At 46.3% G+C, this 15,240-nt stretch overlaps 1 protein-coding gene across 3 annotated transcripts in view; it reads right to left on the bottom strand.

The window, feature by feature from the left end:
* Nucleotides 1-15,240, bottom strand: part of HTT (huntingtin) — a 124,398-nt gene that overhangs the window by 102,071 nt on the left and 7,087 nt on the right. For all 3 annotated transcript variants that reach the window (XM_043906045.1, XM_043906047.1, XM_043906046.1), the window contains exon 2: nt 5,791-5,874. In XM_043906045.1, the coding sequence (XP_043761980.1) occupies nt 5,791-5,874 (84 nt within the window). The remainder of the gene's footprint in view (nt 1-5,790; nt 5,875-15,240) is intronic.

Genomic DNA, 15,240 nt, shown 5'->3' with positions numbered 1-15,240 from the left:
AATACTTGTATAAAGATTCCATAAAACTCACAGCTGAAAAAGCAGGCTTCCTCGTAACTAGTAGATGACCTGCGGCTGACGCACAGCTCAGGGACTGCAGTCGGCAATACTGCATTTTAAACGCCAAGGTTGCTAAGAGACTAGCTCTTTACTGCTCTCAACACACAGAAAGGAAGGACAATGACACGATAAAGGTGCGGGCTGACACTGGGCTGCCGCAGAGCATCATACATGCGAATCAAACCAGACTCACAGTGTCATGCACCCATCCTATCTCGATTTTTAAAAAGAAAAAAAGTAGATTTATATACTACTTCTAACCATGCTTTTAAGAAACTCTCCAATAAGTAAATCAGGGGACAGGGGAGCCTGGCGTGCTGCAGTCCATGGGGTCACAAAGAGTCAGACATGACTTAGTGACTGAACAGCAAGATAAGTGACAAGGACAGGGTTCGCCTTCCTGCCTAAAGCAGTTGATAAAGGGTAACATGCACATAACCATGATTTTCAAGGCATCAGGTATTAGGCATCTCTGGAAAATGGAAAGCTAATGTGATGAGCCTCAGGATTTCCCCAGATGGCTGCCTAGAGGGGATTTCCCAGTGAGGACGTGAGGAGGGGAAGCCCGGGAGAGTCCATGGTTGCTGAGATGGGAGACAGAGCTGATGGCCTCAGGAGGCAGGGTGGCTGGGCCCGTGGGGGAAGGCCAGAGGGGCAAGCTGCACAGAGAGACCCGGAGACCGCGGGGCCCTCGGGTCTCAGCTGAGTGTTGCTGCAGACAGTGGCCCGGGGCGGCAGGCAGAGTCACCTGAAGGGGCTGGAGGGAGCAAGTGCTGAAACTCCAAGTGCGGGAAGAGCTCCTGCTCTCACCAGCCAGACGGGGAGCCTTGTCCTTCTGGCGCCTTGGGTCGGCTGCTCAGATGCGTCTGCCTTCACAACCGGGCTGACTAACTTCAGCCCTAGATGAGATGCTGTTCTGACCCTGCCTACAGGCAGAACCCTGGACAGTCCTAGTTCTTCAGAGTAACATAGTTGCATTCCAGGGCTAACTTCAAGAACGTCGGAATTCAAGTGTGTAGCACCCAACAAGATAGAAGTTATAAGGTCTGGCATCTAATCAGAAATGGTCAGGAATGCCAAGAAGCAGGAAAACATGACCAACAGTGAGAAAAATAACTGACGCTGACCCAAACAATATTTAACCCAGAAGGCAGAAACAGGGACAAGGGCAAATAAAGAACATATGGGCCAAACAGGGAAGTGGCAGTACAGTGGCAGATTCAAACCTAGTTTAGGGACTTTTCTGGTGGTCCGGTGATTGAGAATCCGCCGTCTAATGCAGGGGACATGGGTTCAATCCCTGGTCAGGAAGCTAGGCTCCCACGTGCTGCAGGACAGCTAAGCCCGAGTGCCACAGTGAAGAGCCTGGGCGCTGCAGCTGAGACCCACTGAAGCCAACTAATAAAAAATGAACCTACTTATGTCAACAATGACATGAAATGTAAAAGATTTCTCAGATCAAATGAGAAGCAACACCCATTATTTGCTGCCTACAAGAAATACATTTTAAATATAAAGATTCACATAGGTTAACAGTAAGACAATGGAAAGAGGTTCACCATGTTGGCCCTGAACAGATGGAACCTGATATTACCATCAAGTGAAAGTCACTCAGTCGTGTCTTTGTGACCCCAGAGCCTGGCGGGGCCCACAAGGTTGGAGCTGGGAGGAGCGCCCCCAGGGTGGCCTTGGGCTACTGAAGGCGAACCAGGAAGTGAGGAGATGTGCTCACTCTGTGGGATACGATGAACGAGTCATTGTTGTTCAGTCGCTCAGACGTGTCCGACTCTTTGTGACCCCACAGACTGCAGCACGCCAGGCTCCCCTGTCCTCCACTCTCTCTCAGAGTTTGCTCAAACTCATGTCCATTGAGTCGGTGATGCTATCTAACCATCTTAGTCAGAAGCAAAAATCCTTCAAAATTTTTTAATTTAATTTTTATATTATTATTATATCACCTAGTCACCTATCTATAAATCATCTTTAATAAAGTTAACTAATATTCCTTTCCATAAATGTATGAAGTTTTTCAGTTCCCCTGCAGGTAAGTCATGAAGATTATTTTTCATTTTTTAATAGGATGACTAGCACTGCACCAACATCACTGGACTTTCCTAAGGATAAACTCCTGAAGCGAAATGCCTAAATCAATCAGGCCAAACTGCCTTTTATTTTTTTTAACATTTACTTATTTGGCTGTGCCAGGTCTTAATTGTGGCACATAGGATCTAGTTCCCTGGAATCGAACCTGGGCCCCCTGCATCAGCAGCACAAAGTCTTAGACCCTGGACCACCAGTGAAATCCCCCAAGTTGCCTTTTAAAAAAGTTGTAACATCTCTGACAAAACCCTGAGTATTTTTTAATGTCTGCAAATTTAACAGGTAAAAAAGAAATGTTCTGATTTTTGTTTTATCTCATTCTAGTGATTACTAGTAAATCTGAACGTTTTTCCACAGGAAGCATGAAGTAAGTGTTAGCTATTACATTTGCTGGCTCAGTTACATTTCTTCTTTTCCAAACTGCCCATTCATAGTTTTGCCTGTTTTCCTATTAGAAAGACAGCCTTTTTCTTAATGATTTACAATTTCTCTCTACAGAAGCTATTAAACCTTTGATACATATGCCATCAATACTTTCCCCAAGTTGCATTTAAGTTTCAGTTTAAAGTAGATTTTGACATACTGAACTATATTCTAGAAAAAACACCGTTTTCCTTTATATTGTAAGCATTCCACAGACTAAATGTTCTTTTTATAGTAATTATTTCACTCTCTTATTTTAGGTAATTAATCTGGCATTTATGTTTGCCTGCAATATGAAGAATATTCCCCTAAATAGTCAGTTGGTTCAATAATCCATCATTTCCACACTAATACAAGATGTTACCTTTATTGTAAATTCATATCTGCACATACACACATACACTTTCCCACTTCCTATTCTGGACCTTCTTTAATGTCTAACAGCTATTTTAACGTCATGAACACCAGGTCTCACCAATTACTGATGGTTTCAGATTTTGTTAACACTGATGTATTTATTCTTGCAGATGAACAAGTTAAAAAATATCTCTACTAGAATTCTGATCAAGCTCATTTTAAATTTATGAATTAATTTAGAGAAAGTTTAACTTTATGATAAGGAACTGCTCCCACGTTGAAAGGGCAGTAGTCACCTGTCCCTTTCAGGGAAGCCATACAGTCCTTCCACAGTTTCTGCACATCTCTTGTCAATTCCTTGAAATATTATGCGTTGGTGCTATGATGAGCTGGTTCTTGAAGCATTATATTTTCTAGCAAATTTATGCTAATGTATGGGAAAATCTATAGACTCCTGTACACCTATTTTTACCCAGTCACCTTATCAAGTACAGTTGCTTAGACGAAGGTGTCAAGGTCCTCCCAAAAGGAAACTACTTAAAAATGAATCCTCACCCTCCACTGGACAGAAAACATAAGAGTGCTGGGGAAAGAGGACAGTGAGGTCATCTTCGTTCCTGTATTTCTAACAAATTTTCCAGGTGATTCTGATGTTCGTGCGTATCTGGGAAGCAGCAGGACAGACCACCAAACTGAGAGCTGAAGTAGGCTGAGTCACAACGCACCTCAAGGACCCGAGAAGCTGCCTGAAATAACCCCTAAGAGATAAGATCAGCATCTTACAGAAGCTAAAGAACATACCAGAGATCAGTTACATTAAAGGAGAGATCACAGGAAATACCAGCCATTAAGACTTCCTAAAACATTATATGTATATAAAAGATTCACAGCTCTACAATCCAAAATTTCTGAAAAGTATCGAGAGCATCTTAAAACAAACAGGTTCTTTGATCTGATGCAACCAAAGACAACCTCTCTGGGTCCAAAAAGTATCCCACTAATATGATCCTACATAGAACAAGCAGCGTAAAGACCATTAGCATTACTCCATAAAAACAGAACAGACAAAAAAAAAAAAAACAAAAAACAGAACAGACACGAATGTAGGAACTATTAACAGCTATTACCATGATTTACAATGGCAAACTGAGCCACAAGCCAGTCTTAACATTTCTCAACGTACTTCCCAGGTGGTGCTAGTGGTAAAGAATCTGCCTGCCAGTGCAGAAGACACAAGAGATGCAGGTTCAATTCCTAGGTGGGAAACATCCACTGGAGGAGGGAAATGGCATCTACTCCAGTATTCCTGCCTGAAAAACTACATGGATAAGAGGAGCCTGGTGGGCTGCAGTCCATGGAGTTGCAAAGAGTCAAACATGACTGAGCAATTGAACACACACTCACTCACACACACACACCCACACACACGTGTGAATCTAAGCCAACATTCCATCAATTCCATTGGGAATTATCAAGAAACAAACTAAACATAAAGCATGAAGCACTCAGAATGGAAAAGGTCTATTTTCTGGGTCCATAAGGTTTCCATGTGAGGTGTTGCTTCCTGGGACCCAGATGCTGGAAGTCAGATGAGCGCAGCTGTGCTACGGCAGCGGCAGGCCCCAGGGGTCTGCCAGGCGTCCCCACAAGAGTAACGGCGTGTGCGGGACAGCGTGCACCACCAGCGGACGATTTCTGCCTCGCAGGAGCTGACACGCACTTTCACGCAGCTCTCAACAGCGTCTCACGGGTGTGGCGCCTAAGAGCCCGGGACACTGCGTTTACACATGAAAGACAGGCCACGGCGACTCCGAGATCTGAAGCCAGCTGGCTTATACAGAGTGGAGGCAGAATTCAAACCTTTTCCCCTACTTTTACTTAGTACTGTTGTCTATAATAGCACACTAACTTAGAATTTTTGTATTTTTATTTTCAGCACGTATTTTCACCTGTCACTTCATTTCTTCCCACAGTATTTGTACAAATTATAGATAAAAACAATAATCATACACTGTCTTTCCAAATGGCATTGAGTTCAACTAAAATGAAATATTCTGTATGAAATCACTTTGAAGGTATAAAATACAAGTGGCAAGGTGCCACTGAAAATAAATGAATCACCAAATTTCTGTCAGTACAAGAACCACGGTGATTATTCTTAGAGGTTTTTCTAGTAGATTACAGAGAGCCCTTCCCAACAGGAGAGTAACATGGATGATTTACTCCGAGAGAGAGCACTCACTCCAAGAGGAGTACTTCACACGTCCCATCTGAGTGACGGAGTTCAGAAGCCATAAGCACATCTGTTTCCTACTCACTCATTCAGAGACAGGCTTAAATATCTACCACCCACAGATATGAGGAACAGTACTCAGACAGACAGCCAAAAGCAAGGAGGATGAGGAGAATCAGCAAAGAAGAGATACAAGAAGGTGCTCCCTGCTCACCCCAGAGGAACGACCACGCCAGGGAGGTGGGCCTCCGGTCAACGCCCATGACCCCACCGTCCCAAACCTGCTATGAGCAGGGAGCACTCCCACAGGGCGGACAGGGCAGAGGCCGAAGAAAGAGACCCCGGCAATTGGGCGCGCTCCTGTTCCTACTACCGCAATAAGTAAGATACAAGCAGAGTGTTCGGTTATCCTAATGGTTACAACAACACAGTGTAAGGTTACAAGAAGGAAGTATTACTCAGTACAGTGTCTGGAAATCCTCCGTATCCACGGCCAGAAAGGGGAGGGGTCCCGTCAAGGTTTCAAAACAACTGGGGCAACAAAGAACATTCTAGCCCGTTAAGAATGAAAACACAGAAGTGTTTTATTTTCACTAGAAAGTTCAAAGTGCAGTTACCTGAGAGACTGTGCCACTATGTTTTCACATATTGTCAGACAATGATTCACACGGTCTTTCTTGGTGGCTGAGAGTTCTTTCTTTCTAAAGGGGGAATAAAAAAAGAGTAAAGGCAGTTAGTGTTGTCCGCTCCATCAGTTTCTATGTGGCATGCATTCACTCATTCATTCAACAGAGCTTCTTGACTCCAAGCAGTAAAGCCAGGCAGCCCGTGCCGGGGCAGGGTGCTCTGAGGTCAGAGAGGCGAGCGCGGGCCGAACCCGGGGTCCCCTATAGGGCCGGGCTCCAGAGAAAACTCAGGGGGCGTCGCTAACACGCCTGCCTTCTCTGCTGTAGAGAAGAGAGGCTGCGGCGCTGACAGGGCCCGCCCAGGATCGCGCGGACAGAGGCAGCTTCAGCTCAAGTCAACGTGAAATGCCTCCTCTACACAGCGGCCCCTCGCAAAACCACGTGGCCTGACGAGTCAGCCCCACAGGCCTCACACGATTAACTATGAGAAAATGTATTAACACAATGGCTAATTGCTCCTATATCCCCGAATGGCTACAAACAAGTACCCTGCCCAGAGCCTTTCTCAAAAGCCTCCTAGTAAGACTTTTCAGCCTAAATTTTAAAATGGAGACAAACAGACTGCTCAAGAAGATGAGATAAAAGCTGCTTGTTTCTCACCCAAACCTATGACTTCAGAGGTCTCTGAGGTATGCACTGGAGAAATACAGAAGACAGGGATGATCCAAAGAGGAAGCAAAAAATAAATCAGGCTTGATGACCACATCCAAACAAGGATCCGTGTCTGACAGCTACCAGGACATGGTACTAACTGGAAACACAGACCAGAAGACTACTACGTTTTTGAGGGAATTCTACAAAGAGCACCAAAGAAAGTAAAATACTAACTGACCAACACCTCCGTTTAATCCCTAATGCAACCTCAGGCTCCAAAAGAGTACATGTGAAGGAACAGACTGTTCCAATTGTGCAAACCAAGAAAGACACACCCTCAAAAGGCACTTCAGACATGGCCAGGGAAGAACATGGACAAGGAAGAGTATGCAAAGCGGAAAGTCAGGCCTGAACAGGCCAAGTCCATGGTGTGCGGAGAGGGGCTCCCAGTGACCAGCCAGCCAGCCTCTCACCACATGGATGGGTGACCATGTCCTGCACTGGTCTCCTTCCTAAAGGAGTCACTGATGAGCTGTGCTGTGGGCTGTTAGCCACCACCAAAGCGCCCTGCTTCCCTTCTCAGACACACGCCACCACCAAAGTGCCCTGCTTCCCTTCTCAGACACACGCTTTCTGCTGAGAAGTCCCACAGCCCAGCTTCCCTGCAGCCAGGCACAGATGAGTGACTCTGTTCTCGCCGATGAAACAGAAACACACGTAGCAGGTGGAGCTTCTGCCTTGTGGCTTGCCCAGGGCACCACCCCCTCCTTTTGGCTTCCCCCAACTGGAACAGACACTTCTAACACCCAGTTTTTGAACATACAGGCAAAGACAACAAGAAGGCTGCAGAGTGACAGGATGGAAGGAGCCTGGGTCCCGAGTGACCACAGGAGGCAGAGGCCCCTCACCTCCTGCCCTCCCGAGTCACTCACTTCAGAAGCGCTGGGATGGAAACCCGTGTCCCAGTGGATGGGCAGACAACCGCAGCGGAGTGATGGAGCGCTGCTTGGCAGTGAAAGCAGCAAACGACGGACACACACAAGGATGAGTCTCAATGCATCCGCTTCAAGGTACAGAGGGACGATTCAACTTATGCCACAGTCTTTGCCTTTAAGGGAATGTCAACTGATCTGAAATTTACAGGGGCCTGGCAGGGGAGGAGAGTACACTAAAAAAGGTACTGATGAGTGAGCCGGGTTCAAAATTGGGAGAGGAGTACGTCAAGACCATATACTGTCACCCTGCTTATTCAACTTCTATGCAGAGTACATCATGTGAAATATCAGGCTGGATGAAGCACAAACTGCAATCAAGATTGCCAGGAAAAATATAAATAACCTCAGATATGCAGATGACACCAACCTAATTGCAGAAAGTGAAGAGGAACTAAAGAGCCTCATGATGAAGGTGAAACGGGAGAGTGAAAAGCTGGCTTAAAACTCAACTTTCAAAAAACTAACATCATGGCATCCGGTCCCATCATTTCACGGCAAATAGATGGGGAAAAAATGGAAACAGTGACAGACTTTATTTTCTTGGGCTCCAAAATCAAGGCAGATGGTGACTGCAGCCACAAAATTAAAAGATGCTTGCTCCTTGGAAGAAAAGCTATGACCAACCTAGACAACATATTAAAAAGCAGAGACATTACTTTACCAACAAAGGTCCATCTAGTCAAGGCTATGGTTTTTCCAGTGGTCATGTATGGATGTGAAAGCTGGACCATAAAGAAGGATGAGGGCCAAAGAACTCATGCTTTTGAACTGTGGTGCTGGAGAAGACTCTTGAGAGTCCCTTGGACTGCATGCAAGTAGATCGAACCAGTCAATCCTAAAGGAAGTCAACTCTGAATATTCATTGGAAGGACTGATGCTAAAGCTGCCTTTTCATACTGTTCATGGGTTCTCAAGGCAAGAACACTGAAGTGGTTTGCGATTCCCTTCTCCAGTGGACTACGTTTTATCAGAACTCTCCACCATGACCCATCTGTCTCGGGTGGCCCTACACGGCATGACTCATAGTTTCATTGAGTTAGACAAGGATGTGGTCCATGTGATCACATTGGTTAGTTTTCTGTGATTGTGGTTTTCATTCTGTCTGCCCTCTGATGGAGAAGGATAAGAGGCTTATGGAAGCCTCCTGATGGGAGAGACTCAGGAAAGATTGGGAAAGATTGAGGGCAGGAGGAGAAGGGGATGACGGAGGATAAGACGTTTGGATGGCATCACCAACTCAACAGATATGGGTTTGAGTAAACTGGGATTTGGTGATGGACAGGGAAGCCTGGCGTGCTGCAGCCCATGGGGTCGCAAAGAGTGGGACGCAACTGAGCAACTGAACTGAACTGATGCTGAAGCTCCAATACTTTGGCCACATGATGTGAAGAGCTGACTTAAGAAAAGACTGTGATGCTGAGAAAGACTGAAGGCAGGAGGAGAAGAGGGTAACAGAGGATGAGATGGTTGGATGGCGTCATTGACTCAATGGACATGAGTTTGAGCAAACAAACTCTGGGAGATGGTGAAGGCCAGGGAGGACTGGGGTGCTGCAGTCCATGGGGTTGCAATGAGTCAGACGTGACCGAGGGAGTAAACAACAGCAACCGTGTGTGTGTGTGTGTGTGTGTGTGTGTGTGTGTGTGTGTGTGTGTGTGTGTGTGTGTGTGTGTGTGTGTGTGTGTGTGTGTGTGTGTGTGTGTGTGTGTGTGTGTGTGTGTGTGTGTGTATCACAGCTCAGTGTGAAAAAGAAAGTGCTGTGAGAGTTTAAATGCTCTCTGCTTTCAGCCACCACATTAAAGTCTCAATCACCTAGTTGAAGACCTTAAGTCATTAAGAAAATTAAAGAACACTGACCTCTCCCAACAAGTTAGGAGGCAAACTAACTCTCTTCTGTATGGCTCCCTTCCAAAGTGAAAACCCACCAAAGGCCTTAAATGAGATACATTCACACAAAAGGGTCTCCCAGCTCTATAGGCAGTGGCCCCACTGTGGGCAGCCTCTTACCCTGGGGTTTGAAATAACTCCTGGGGGGATGGCAATCAGAAAAAGCTGACAAACACTAAAGTCAGTGCACCTCACTACTTATGATGGTCATGGCAGAAAAGCGATCAACACAAATATGAGCTTTGAAAAGAACTGTGTCTCTCTCCTCATACGTGGACTCAGCCACAAAAATACAGGCAACAAAAAATGGTACAGCTCTCTGACCTGCTGCCTGACTGCCTTAAGACCCACATGTGCTGTGCCCGAGGCCCCACTCTAGGACTTGAGTAAAATTTATGAAACGAGCAAAAAATCAAAGACCGAACACCAATCTCACCCACCAAAACAAAAGTACATTCCTGTGCTGTCTGCTTGGGTCCAGCTCCTCCTCTGAGCTCCCTGTGGGGACAGAGACAGAGGTGTGTGTGTGTGTCATGTCCGACTCTTTGCAACCCCATGGGCTGTAGCCCGCCAGGTTCCTTTGTCCCTGCGGTTTTCCAGACAAGAATACTGGAGCAGACAGCCAACCCGTCTCCAGGGGATCTTCCTGACCCGGGGATCACACCTGCATCTCCCTCTCTTGCATTGCAGGCAGATTCTTTACGGCTGAGCCATGGGGAAGCCTGCCCTATTCCCCCAGGGCTCCTGCCCCAGGCCCTGCCATGAGCCGGCACCTGGATCACACTCTTTGGAAGTCACTGTTCCCAACGATTACCTCTCCAGGGGTGACAGACTCACTGAGAAGAAAGGCCACGTCGTGACTCTCACGGGCACGCAGCAGAACACCCACACTGGACAGGTGCTTCACAGACAACAAAGGAGCAGACGACCCCATGGACTTAGTCCAGGGAATTCTCCAGGCCAGAATGCTGGAGTGGGTAGCCGTTCCCTTCTCCAGGGGATCTTCCCAACCCCCAGGCCTCCCACATTGCAGGCAGATTCTTTACCAGCTGAGCCACAAGGGAAGCCCAAAGAGTAGGTTAAACACACAATAAAACTGACTCAAAAGTCTTGAGTTGGTCTTACAAACAAGATTCAGAAGATAAATGATAACTATGTTAAACTGGAGTTTCCAAAACCAAGAGATGGAAAGAGAAGTAGAAACAGCAAAGCTTAAAAAAAGAGAGACCGTGAGGAGCAATCCCACACGACTGAGCTCAAGCAGCTTGTGGAGTCCGAGCTGCGGCCCGCAGGCGTGCCCAAGACGTCAGTGCCAGTCCTGACTGCCACAACCTCCCTGCCAGGAGTGAGTGCACGCCCCCTCACGGGTCAGCTAGAAAGCAAGCACATGGTTCAGAGCTCTCTTCTAACTCATCCGAAAGCACTTCCCAGCGAACCACACCGGTCTGAGGGGAAAGCATCTGCCCTGATGGGATTTTAGTCTTTCCTGCACTCAATGGGTAGCTTAAAATCATAAAATTCTTCAGGTAGATAGACGGACAGTCTTCAGTGGTTACTGATCTTATATTAAAATTCAAACAATAATTACTAGGTGGCACTAGTGGTAAAGAATCTGCCTGTTAATGCAGGAGAAGCAAGAGGTGTGGTTTGATCCCTGGGGAGAGAAGATGCCCTGGAGGAGGAAATGGCAACCACTCCAGTACTCTTGCCTAGGTAACTCCATGGACAGAGGAGCCTGGTGGGCTACAGTCCATGGGGTCACAAAGAGCCAGACACAACTGAGCAGGCATGCACGCGCCTATTTTGGGTGAGGAGCATAAAAACAAACTACCTGAACATGACCTAAATAATTATCCGACAAAATCTCCTCTTTCATCACATTGAAGAATACCACATTTTAAAGTGGGTAAAGTCTGAGGATCAGACTTTATCCTCAGACACCCCGACATAGAGATGTTAGCCAAAAATATCAGAAAACTGGAAAAAAAAAAAATCCATCCAATACCATCCCCTGAAGGATGTCAGGGCAGCAACACAGCTGCAAAAGTAATGAACACTCCCCCACAGTGCAAACACCAGGCAGCTAACCCGGCCCAGGGCAGCCTGGCCTCAGCCAATTCTCCCAGGTCAGCGCTGGAACCTGCGGGGCACTCTGGCCCCTGGAGACACCTCCCTGGTGCCCGCCCATCTTATTCTGTGCAGTGAACAACTTGGCGAAACTACAACAATTTCATTCCCCCGTGAGATTTAATTAGGTTGTTGAACTAATATGCCAAACTGACTGCTTCTACATAAGGTGTAAGTATGGAAATTAAAGTGAAATGGAACCGCCCTGATCTCGGCAGGAACTGGATGAACGAGGTGAGAGCTGGAAAAACAGGGTAAGAACTGTCCTGACTTTTCAATCATATAAACTCCACCTTCAAAATCAAAACAAACCACTGCCACCCCCTCTAACTACGTAATGAGGCAACCTGTACATAAACAGACATCCGTAAGGTGGTGGCTGTCGTTCAGTCACTACATTACATCTGACTCTTTACGACCCCGTGGACTGCAGCACGCCAGACTTCTCTGTCCTTTATGACCTCCTGGAGTTTGCTCAAACTCATGTCCACTGAGTCGGTGATGCCATCCAACCATCTCATCCTCTGTCGTCCCCTTCTCCTCCTGCCCTCAATCTTTCCCAGCATCAGGGTCTTTTCCAGTGAGTCAGCTCTTCGCATCAGGTGACCAAACTATTGGAGCTTCAGCTTCAGCATCAATCCTTCCAATGAATATTCAGGACTGATTTCCTTTAGGATTGACTGTTTGATCTCCTTGCAGTCCAAGGGACTCTCAAGAGTCTTCTCCAACACCACAGTTCAAACGCATCAATTCTTCCGCCCTCAGCCTTATGGTCCAGCTCTCACATCTGTACAACTACTAGAAAAACCATAGCTTTGACTAGACGGACCTTTGTCGGCAAAGTAATGTCTCTGCTTTTTAACACACTGTCCAGGTTTTTCATAGCTTTTCTTTCAAGGAGCAAGCATCTTTTAATTTTGTGGCTGCAGCCACCATCTGCAGTGATTTTAGAGTCCAAGAAAATAAAGTCTGTCAGTGTTTCCATTGTTTCCCCATCTATTTGCCAAGAAGTGATGGGACCAGATGCCATGATCTGTTTTCTGAATCTTGAGTTTTACACGTACTTTTTCACTCTCCTCTTTCACCTTCATCACAAGGCTCTTTAGTTCCTCTTCCCCTTCTGCCATTACGGTGCTGAGTGAAAGTCACTTAGTTGTGTCCGACTCTTTATGACCCCATGGACTATACAGTCCATGGAATTCTCCAGGCCAGAATACTGCAGTTGGTAGCCTTTCCCTTCTCCAGGGGATCTTCCCAACCCAGGGATGGAACCCAGGTTTCCCACATTGCAGGCAGATTCTTAACCAGCTGAGTCACCAGGGAAGCCCTTAGGGTGGTTCTCAATCTGCATATCTGAGGTTGTTTCTTCTGGCAATCTTGATTCCAGTTTGTGATTCATCCAACCTGGCATTTCTGCATATGTTAAATAAACAGAATAACAATATACAGCCTTGACGTACTCCCTTCCCAATTTTGAACCAGCCCATTGTGCCATGTCCAGGTCTAACTCTTGCTTCTTGACCTGCACATAGGTTTCTTAGGAGGCAGGTAAGGTAGTCTGGTATTCCTATCTCTTTAAGGATTTTCCATAGTTTGTTGTGATCCACACAATCAAAGGCTTTAGTGTAGCCAACGAAACAGATTTTTTTTTTTAATTCCCTTGCTTTCTCTATGATCCAATGAATGTTGGCAAATTGATCTCCGGTTCCTCTGCCTTTTCTAAATCCATCTTGTACACCTGAAGTTCTCAGTTTATGTACTGCTGAAGCCCAGCTTGAAGGATTTTGAGCATTACCTTGCTAGCACGTGAAATGAGTGCAACTGTACAGTAGGTTGAACATTCTTTGGCATCGCTCTTCTTTGGGATTGGAATGAAAACTGACCTTTTCCAATCCCGTGGCCACTGCTGAATTTTCCAAATTTGATGGCATATTGAGTGCAACACTTTAACAGCATCATCTTTTAGGATTTGAAATAGCTCAGCTGGAATTCCATCACCTCTGATAGCTTTGTTTGTAGTAATGCGTCCTAAGGCTCACTTGACTTCACACTCCAGGATCTCTAACTTTGAGTGACCACACCATTGTGGTCGTCATCTGTTAAGGAGAGACCTAAGAAAATCAAGGTCTCTACATCACAGTAAGTGAAAGTGTTAAGTCACTCAGTCGTGTCCGACTCTGCAACCCCACGGACTGCAGCTGCCAAGGTCCTCTGTCCATGGGATTCTCCAGACAAGAATACTGGAGTGGGTTGCCATTCCCTTCTCCAGGGGATCTTCCCGACTCAGGGATCAGACTTGGGTCTCCCACATTGCAGGCAGATTCTTACCATCTGAGCTAGCAGGGAAACCCTAGTAGAGCACAGTACAATCAAACTAATTATCAAAGAAATAATTCTGAAAACAGGAACTCAAGGCCTCTCATCTGAATTCGCATTTTTAGAATTATGTTACTTTAAGACGAAGCATGAAAAACTTGATTCCAGGTTGAGGGTGTGCAAGAGAAGACCTGGACCACCTCAGGTACTGAAGACAACCACTCACCTCACACTTGTCTTTCTGTTCGTGCTCACCGGTCCTTCCACACACACATTCCGAGTCAGCGCCTACACGCCCCACACAGGAGGCAGAACTGAGGTCCAGAGTGCGGCAGTAAAGGGCCAGGTCTGCCGATTCCTCATCAGCGGCTCTTTAACTTTAGCCAAGGACTAGACTAATGTGAGAGTGCTCCTAGAAGATGAGAACTCCTTGGAAAGATCCTCTTTTCTCAAAGCAGGAATAGAACACCTAAGTCATTTTGAAATTATGTTTCAGATATAATTTTAAAATAAAAGTACTGTTTGAGGGGATTCTCTGGCTTCCCAGTGGTTAGGATTCAGCGCTTTCACAAATGGCAACGGCCTGGGTTCAGTCCCTGGTCGGGGAAATAAGATTCCTTAAGCTGTGCGGTGTGGCCAAAAAACAAAGTCCTGTTTGGTTAGGGAAAGCAAGGCCTGATAGTTCCCCACTACACAGTCTATACCACAGAAACAAGCTATTAATGCCTTTCTTACCAGTGATTTAACTGAATATTATAGAAGAAAGTGCAATTCAAAGTCCAATCTGTTACGCTAAGTGAACAAAATCTGACACAAGCCCCATGTGAATGATTCCGTTGATGAGAAAGATCCAGAACAGGCAGCTCCACAGAGACAGGCAGATCAGGGGTTGCCAGGGGCTGGGGGGAGGCGAGGGGCTGGGGGCTCACTGCTGCAGAGAGGGGCTTTCTTTTTGAGTGACGCAACGTCCCAGAAATCAGAGAGGAGTGACGGTTGCAGAACCGTATGATCGTACTGAAAACCACTAAACGGTACACTTTAAAATGGTGGCTTTTATGATATGTAAATTATAATCTTAATTTCTCTTAAAAATCTGGCTGCAGTCCCAGCAGCCCTCCCTCCTGAGGGGACCACCAGCACTGCCGCCCCGCCGGGCACCAGCCACCCCAGCTCCGGCTTTGAGTCTGTAACAGTCCCTCACCTGATCTGATTACTTCCAGTCAGCTTCCATTACTTCAATAGCCTCTTTCACTCCTACTCCCTTGTCCGCCAGGGTGGCCTTTATTGTTAAAGTTTTTAATGAGGTAATTGCAGATTCATGTGCTATATCATAAGAAATAAACGAAATTCAGGGTACAGTTTCCCCAGTTTCCCCCAAGGGGAACATTTTACAAAACAACCACAGCCAGAACAGAACTCCGGAATAGTGCCAGTGGCCTTCAGATTTCCGGTTTTACTCGTC

This window comes from Cervus elaphus, chromosome 6 (genome assembly GCF_910594005.1).
Source record: "Cervus elaphus chromosome 6, mCerEla1.1, whole genome shotgun sequence".
Lineage (NCBI taxonomy): Eukaryota > Metazoa > Chordata > Mammalia > Artiodactyla > Cervidae > Cervus > Cervus elaphus.
Note: the sequence above shows the minus strand (reverse complement) of the source record. Positions and strands in the feature narration are given on the sequence as shown.